The sequence below is a fragment of the Coregonus lavaretus genome (assembly GCF_964263955.1).
Source record: "Coregonus lavaretus genome assembly, chromosome: 25".
Classification (NCBI taxonomy): Eukaryota; Metazoa; Chordata; class Actinopteri; order Salmoniformes; family Salmonidae; genus Coregonus; species Coregonus lavaretus.
The window spans coordinates 41,591,945-41,600,897 of NC_140012.1; the positions used below are offsets into that span (position 1 = coordinate 41,591,945).

Below are 8,953 nucleotides of genomic sequence, written 5' to 3' on the forward strand. Positions count from 1 at the left end.
AGTGGCTAGATGTGCCAAACTTATAAAGGCATACCCCAAGAGACTTGCAGCTGTAATTGCTGCAAAAGGTGGCTCTACAAAGTATTGACTTTGGGGGGGGTGAGTAGTTATGCACGCTCAAGTTTTCTGTTTTTTTGTCTTATTTCTTGTTTGTTTCACAATTAAACATATTTTGCATCTTCAAAGTGGTAGGCATGTTGTGTAAATCCAATTATACAAATCCCCCCAAAATCCATTGAAATTCTAGGTTGTAAGGCAACAAGATAGGAAACATGCCAAGGGGGGTGAATACTTTCGCAAGCCCCTGTAGGACAGTGGTAGTGATCTCTTAATCCAGTGACAGCACACAGCAGCATGGTTTAGTTCAGGGTTCTTCAATTCCGGTCCTGGAGGGCCGAAACACCTCTGTTTTTCATCCTCTCCTTCTAATCAGGGGCTAATTCAGACCTGGGACACCAGGTGAGTGCAATTAACTACCAGGTAGAAATAAAAAACAGAAGTGTTTCGGCCCTCCAGGATCGGAATTGAAGAACCCTGGGTTAGTTAGTCGGTATAGTCCTTGTTTCCTGACCTACATGTCATCCTCCACCTCCGCCCTCTCTCTCCCTCCCTCCCTCCATTTTTGCTCCCCCACCCCACCAGCTCTATGATGAAGGCGGGGAACACCATCAGTTCCTCCCTCCTCCTCCCTCCATCATTGCACCCCCACCAGCTCGGTGATGGGCGGGGCGAACACCATGAGCTCCTGGTACTTGTGAAAGAAGAGCTGCAGACGGGAGAGGTATCTGTCTTCCTGGTATGGGAGCTCCTTCTCCTTTAGATAATGGGACACGATGGGCTTTACCTGAGAGGAAAGGAGGGAGGAAAGGAAAAGGGTTCGTATCGATCGATCGATCGATCGGTCAATCAATCACATTTATTTTATCAAGCCATTTTCACAAATCAGCAGTTCCACATAGTTTAGAGGTGAAAGTGAATGTAATTTTCTTGAAAGAAGCTTCTTTGATTAACTTATATTTGACAGATGTCCTGTTATTGCACTGTAAGCAAGGTTGGGGTCAATTCCATTTCAATTCAGTCAATTCCTCATAGCTTTTCAATTAGTAATGTGAAATGGAATTGGCCCCAACCCTGACCTTCCCACACCTATTTGACAGACACACTGTCTGTGTCCCATGGTATCCTATTCCCTATATAGTGCACTACTTTTGACCAGAGCCCTATGGGAATAGGGTGCCATTTGGGACACACTCGTTGTACCTTGAGACACATGTGGTCGGAGAGGAAGGGGAACAGGTGGTGTTCCACGTGACAGTTGATGAGGGAGTGTCCGAAGATCCAGTCCAGCAGGGGGTTCCGAGGCAGGTTCAGAACCCCGTGGGTCATCTGGTAAATCCTCTTGGGCCGTCGGGTCGGGGAGAACATAGACAGGCCGATGTGCTGTATGGAACAGGAGAGGACGGTTTAATGGAAAGACGTGCTCAGGGTGTGTGTGTGTGTGTGTGTGTGTGTGTGTGTGTGTGTGTGTGTGTGTGTGTGTGTGTGTGTGTGTGTGTGTGTGTGTGTGTGTGTGTGTGTGTGTGTGTGTGTGAACCCCTGCTGATTCAGTTAAGGGGAAGATACCCAGAGAGAAACTGTTGCCATGTTGTTGCTGCCCTGGACACATTCACAATATAGTAGAAAGATGGGATGCAGAGTCCAGCGTGATCAGGCTGCTGGAGGTCTACCCATAGACATTATATTATTCATCTCTATGGGCCCACCATTGAGTTCCATACCTCTGCAATGGTGTCAACAGTACAGGGCCAGGCAGGGACAGCCACAGTTGGGAGTACCGGGCGTGGACGGAAACAACAACACAAACAGAACAACAACAACAACACAAACAGAACAACAACATACTATAGGGGAAAAGGTTTCTCCTTCACATTCACTACTCCACCCTGAAGAACTTAAGGGCAGCATCCCAAATTGCACGGTATTTCCATTATAGTGCACTCCTTTTGACACGAGAGTTCCCTCCCCACCTCTACCCGTGGGTTTTAGCTACATCAATAACCGCTGTTTCATTTTAAATCCCACTTCAAAACCTTTTGTACTCGTTAACAACAATAGACTGGAAACGAAAGGCTCCGTCTGGGAAAATCATGCATGAATAGTTTTTATTCTTCTGTAGCCCTTGAACTGCCTGAAATGTTAGAATTCCCGGTAGAAGCTGTGAGGACACAATGCTGCATTGTGAAGCGTGAGGGGGTGAGCTTTCTCTACGAAAAGACTGATTTAACACTTTGACCCAAATACTACTCAACCCAAAATAATGTCCAAATCACCAACTACCCATTTATTACTAACTTTGATGTTATATTTAGTCAAGTGTGTGTGTGTGTGTCTCACCTGGAAGACATTAACGTGTATGTAGGGTATGGAGAACATGGCCCTGCAGAGCAGCATGCAGAGGAGGCTGCTGTATGGACCCTGGAACCCAGAGACATGGATCAGTAGCCAGTACTGAGAGTAAAACCCCAGGAACACCATCAGGACTGTCCTCAGGGCCTGGCTCACCGAGTGGTCCTTCAGCTGACCTACACACACAGACAGGACGTGTTTTGAGTGGTAAGGCGAAAGCAACCGACCGTAGACAGGTTAAGGAGTGTAGTCGGGGGGGAGGTGCATCTGCGACAGTTGTTTTTGTAATTTTATTTCACCTTTATTTAACTAGGCAGCCTGGAATCGAACCAGGGGGTCTGTAGTGACGCCTCTAGCACTGAGATGCAGTGCCTTAGACCGCTGCGCCACTGTGGAGCTCAACTGCAACTGTGGTTTTCCAACTGCAAGGCTCAGTGCAACATGGCAGTGTTGTTTAGAAGAGTGTTTCTTTATAATGTCTAAAATAAACATGTCTCCAACCCCCATATCACACACTCACAAACTATATGCGTGTACATTGTACAATCAATTGGTGTGAGAGAGAGCCTCAAATATCACATGCATTTGTTTTTATATCCACTGTATACATGAGACGCGGCAAAGTCGGTTCCTGTTTCAGTCATGTCTTTGGTCAAGTTTGTATGGATTTTAAAAAACTGCCTAGTGATTGGTTGACAATAGAACCTCCCACAATGCAGACGATGGCTGCAGGATGAAGTTGGAGAAAAGCAACTGCAGAAACTTGCAGTCAAAACTTCATGACCTTTGATCACATTATTTTTGTAAAGTTCATGCAGTCGATATGTAGGCGCAACTCTGAGAGTTTTTCTCCCCATAATGTAACACACTTTGAAAGGTATGTTGCATTATGGTAAATTGACAAAAGGGATCCACTCGAACGCGCCTGGGGACAACACAGTTAGATACAGTCATAGTCAGGGATACACACAATCAGTTACAACACACAGTTAGATACAGTCACATAACAGAGACAGGGACAGGGACAGAGATAAGGACAAAGACAGAGACAGAGACAGGTACAGAGACAGGTAAAGAGGCAGGGACAGAGACAGGTAAAGAGGCAGGGACAGGGACAGGTACAGGGACAGAGACAGAGACAGGTAAAGAGGCAGGGACAGGGACAGGTACAGGGACAGAGACAGAGACAGGTAAAGAGGCAGGGACAGGGACAGGTACAGGGACAGAGACAGGTACAGAGACACAGAGACAGGGACAGGAACAAAGACAGGGACATAGACAAGGACAGAGACAGGTACAGAGAGGACAAGGACAGAGACAGGGACAGGAACAAAGATAAGGACAGAGACAGGGACAGAGACAGAGATAGGGACAGAGACAGGGACGGGGACAGAGACAGGGACAGGAACAAAGATAAGGACAGAGACAGGGACAGAGACAGAGATAGGGACAGAGACAGAGACAGGGACGGGGACAGAGACAGGGACAGGAACAAAGACAGAGACAAGGACAGAGACAGAGACAGAGACAGGTAAAGAGGCAGGGACAGAGACACAGAGACAGGGACAGCGTCAGGGGACAGAGACAGGTAGAGGCAGGGACAGGGGCAGAGACACAGAGACAGGGACCAGAGAGAGACAGGGACAGGGACCAGAGAGAGACAGGGACAGAGACAGGGACCAGAGAGAGACAGGGACAGGGACCAGAGAGAGACAGGGACAGGGACCAGAGAGAGACAGGGACAGATACCAGAGAGAGACAGGGACAGAGACAGGGACAGGGACCAGAGAGACAGGGACAGGGACCAGAGAGAGACAGGGACAGGGACCAGAGAGAGACAGGGACAGGGACCAGAGAGAGACAGGGACCAGAGACAGAGACAGGGACCAGAGAGAGACAGGGACAGGGACCAGATAGAGACAGGGACAGGGACCAGGGACCAGAGAGAGACAGGGACAGGGACAGGGACCAGAGAGAGACAGGGACAGGGACCAGAGAGAGACAGGGACAGGGACCAGATAGAGACAGGGACAAGGACCAGGGACCAGAGAGAGACAGGGACAGGGACCAGAGAGAGACAGGGAAAGAGACAGGGACCAGAGAGAGACAGGGACAGGGACCAGAGAGAGACAGGGACAGGGACCAGATAGAGACAGGGACAGGGACCAGAGACAGAGACAGGGACCAGAGAGAGACAGGAACAGGGACCAGATAGAGACAGGGACAGGGACCAGAGACAGAGACAGGGACCAGAGAGAGACAGGGACAGGGACCAGATAGAGACAGGGACAGGGACCAGGGACCAGAGAGAGACAGGGACAGGGACAGGGAGAGGGACCAGAGAGAGACAGGGACAGGGACCAGAGAGAGACAGGGACAGGGACCAGAGAGAGACAGGGACAGAGACAGGGACCAGAGAGAGACAGGGACAGGGACCAGAGAGAGACAGGGACAGAGACAGGGACCAGAGAGAGACAGGGACAGGGACCAGAGAGAGACAGAGACAGGGACCAGAGAGAGACAGGGACAGAGACAGGGACCAGAGAGAGACAGGGACAGGGACCAGAGAGAGACAGGGACAGGGACCAGAGAGAGACAGAGACAGGGACCAGAGAGAGACAGGGACAGGGACCAGAGAGAGACAGGGACAGGGACCAGAGAGAGACAGAGACAGGGACCAGAGAGAGACAGGGACAGGGACCAGAGAGAGACAGAGACAGGGACCAGAGAGAGACAGGGACAGGGACCAGAGAGAGACAGAGACAGGGACCAGAGAGAGACAGGGACAGAGACAGGGACCAGAGAGAGACAGGGACAGGGACAGGGACCAGAGAGAGACAGGGACAGGGACAGGGACCAGAGAGAGACAGGGACAGAGACAGGGACCAGAGAGAGACAGGGACAGGGACCAGAGAGAGACAGGGACAGGGACCAGAGAGAGACAGGGACAGGGACCAGAGAGAGACAGAGACAGGGACCAGAGAGAGACAGGGACAGGGACCAGAGAGAGACAGGGACAGGGACCAGATAGAGACAGAGACAGGGACCAGAGAGAGACAGGGACAGGGACCAGAGAGAGACAGTTCCACCATCACAGCCTGGAGTGAAGATATCAATGTAAATAATAAGGGGCCTAAACAATTACATGTTATTCTGTCAGCCTTTCAAACAGGATTAGCTTAACACAGGTATCAACATGTTCCTGTTTCAACACAACAGCAACCTAACAGCGACAAAGCATTATGTATCTTACATAGTGCACAGGTAGACGCTACACCTGGAAACACACACACACACACACACACACACACACACACACACACACACACACACACACACACACACACACACACACACACACACACACACACACACACACACACACACACACACACACACACACACACACACACACACACACACACACACACACACACACACACACACACACACAGACCCTGTCTGTGCCTCACCTAGTGCCACCAGAGGAGTGATGATGGGTACAGCCAGGGGTGCAATGAACAGGTAGACGCTCCGGGGTAGACAGGGTATCTTCCATGTGCTGGAGTCACCCAGGCCGATCACGTTGGTGTGGGCATGATGCATCTTAATGTGGCCTGTTACACCTGCCCTCGCTGTGAACGACCCACACACCTGGACAGACAGACAGCTGAATTACTAGCTGAAATTACATCAGTTATGCCCCCCCAACCCCTCTCACTCTCACTCTCTCTTACCTCTATGAAGAACACAGCCCAGACCTCGGCCCAGGCAGGGGACTCGCTCAGCGATCCGTGGCTGGCCAGGTGGGTTCCCTTGATGGTGATGACAGCATGGGACACCCCCATAAGCACCATGCCCAGGACAAACACCAGGACCTGGGACGAGCCCAGCAGCAGAAAGGCTGGAGGAGAAATGGAGAAGGGGAGATGTAGTTGAGGAGAGAAAGAGATGAGGAGAGAGGGATATGGGGAAGGAGAGGGGAGAAAATGGGGTCAAACAAAGGGTGGAAAGTTTACACAGTTTGTTCTAGATGCAAATATTCCACATTATGGAATGTAGAACGGGTAAACATCTAGCCATTAGCATTAGCCTGGTCCCAGATCATTTTTTGGATGTCTTGCCAACTGCTATGGTCATTGTCATGCCAAACAGATCTGGGACCAGGCTACATAAATAAGCATAAGATAGTTTGACAGATCTCAATAGACAATTTTGCAACACAGTTCCACTCCACTCTACTCCTGCCATCTGAAACACATTCTAGAACAGCTTCCCCGAACATTCTATTCTGCTATCAAGCACGTGCTATGAGTTTCTGGTCCTGACCCTTCCCCCGTGGAGAACCTTGTTTGGCCAGGTGACTGAAATCTGGGATTAAGTTACAGCCATAATCCTCCATGTTTTAGTACAGTGGATTTCTCACTTCCCTTCTTCCTGTGTATTTACAACAAATCTGCATGTCACACAGGATGTGGTAAATACAAACCTATTTGTACCTTTATAAGGACTATAACGTGTTAGCCTGGTTGGAACAGACTAAATGTTACTCTCACTAATGAACCCATCGTTCAATCTGGTTAAAACCAGGTTAAAACCCAGTGAGCAAAATTGTTTGAAAATACATCATTTCAAGCAGTTTTGCCGTTGTAAGACAGGTGTCTTACCTGGGGGTATGGTGAACTGAACGTGGTAAAACGTTGCTTTATATTTACCTTTAAAAAATGATATAATATAATAAGCCATTTAGCAGATACTTTTATCCAAAGCGACTTACAGTCACGTGTGCATACATTTTTACGTATGGGTGGATCCAGCGGCAATCAAACCCACGATCCAGGCATTGCAAGCGCCATGCTCTACCAACTGAGGCAGAGAGGACCACTATAAAGTCTGTGAGACAGGTGTATGTATTGCAGTGTGCAGGTAGATGTCTTACCTGGGGGTAGGAGGAACTAAATGTGGTAAACCTACACTATATAAATATACTGTATAATAACAAAGGCTATAAAGTGTGTGAGACAGGTGTATGAAGTGTGTGAGACAGGTGTATGAAGTGTGTGAGACAGGTGTATGAAGTGTGTGAGACAGGTGTATGAAGTGTGTGAGACAGGTGTATGCAGCGTGTGAGACAGGTGTATGAAGTGTGTGAGACAGGTGTATGAAGCGTGTGAGACAGGTGTATGAAGTGAGTGAGACGGGTGTATGCAGTGTGTGAGACGGGTGTATGAAGTGTGTGAGACGGGTGTATGAAGTGTGTGAGACGGGTGTATGAAGTGTGTGAGACAGGTGTATGCAGCGTGTGAGACAGGTGTATGAAGTGTGTGAGACAGGTGTATGAAGTGTGTGAGACAGGTGTATGAAGTGTGTGAGACGGGTGTATGAAGTGAGTGAGACGGGTGTATGAAGTGAGTGAGACAGGTGTATGAAGTGTGTGAGACAGGTGTATGAAGTGTGTGAGACGGGTGTATGAAGTGTGTGAGACGGGTGTATGGAGTGTGTGAGACAGGTGTATAGATTACCTGGTGGTAGCAGGAGAAAGGCGAGGGCCAGGATAGTGATGTCGATGCCTCTCCTCTCCCACCAGCTACTCTCCTTCACTGTCTTCTGAACCAGACGGGTCAGCTCCATCATCAGCGATTCTTTACCCGTCCCCTCCGTCCCCTTCCCCCCTCCATTCATCATCTCTCCATTCTCCTTCCCCCTCTCATTAACCCCGGTCTCTTTCCGCTTGTCCATGTCCTGTTTGGAGTTACCAGTGTTTGTTAGGAATAAGGCCTCTCTCCCCTCCCAGGGTTTAACATAATTCTCTCCTCCTCCTCCAACGCTCTGTTCTTCCCTCCACTCCTCCGGTACATTCTGCATTTCAGCTCCCTTTGTGCCTCCCTCCTGACCGACAACAAACTACAGTAAAAGCGACAGTGCTCGGTGTGTGCAGCGGCTGTATGGACGGACTCATAGACATCAGCCAGACTCTGAGGAGAGTAGCAGCCTGCACATTGTACCCTGAACACAAAGGGTCCGGACTGAAGTAAGCATGGCAGGGTGCAACGTTTTACTTGGCAGGAGGCCCCTTCTGAGAAGTTCAACCCCTTTAGAACCACTCCAACAGTTCTCACCTTCCTTTTCTCCTCCTACAAGCAGTGGTGTGCACTCCCCTTCTCCTCTCTCCTTCTCCTCCCCTCCTCTTCTCCAACACGCTGTTCTCTCTCTCTCTCTCTCCCTCTCCTCCTCCTAGATGCTGTGTTCTCTCTCTCTCCTCCTCCTAGATGCTGTGTTCTCTCTCTCTCCTCCTCCTAGATGCTGTGTTCTCTCTCTCTCTCCTCCTCCTAGATGCTGTGTTCTCTCTCTCTCCTCCTCCTAGATGCTGTGTTCTCTCTCTCTCCTCCTCCTAGATGCTGTGTTCTCTCTCTCTCTCCTCCTCCTAGATGCTGTGTTCTCTCTCTCTCTCCTCCTCCTAGATGCTGTGTTCTCTCTCTCTCCTCCTCCTAGATACTGTGTTCTCTCTCTCTCCTCCTCCTAGATGCTGTGTTCTCTCTCTCTCCTC

General features: G+C 49.6%; 1 protein-coding gene across 1 annotated transcript; it reads right to left on the reverse strand.

Annotated features, from left to right (window-relative positions):
- Nucleotides 1-694: 694 nt before the first annotated feature.
- On the reverse strand, nt 695-8,271 carry LOC311100445 (fatty acid desaturase 6-like; the record flags this gene model as incomplete). The annotated part of the gene is made up of 6 exons (XM_084141367.1): nt 695-844; nt 1,261-1,440; nt 2,395-2,582; nt 5,880-6,060; nt 6,144-6,310; nt 7,929-8,271. 6 exons carry the CDS (start codon nt 8,269-8,271, stop codon nt 695-697), a joined length of 1,209 nt encoding a protein of 402 aa, XP_083997493.1.
- Nucleotides 8,272-8,953: the final 682 nt, after the last annotated feature.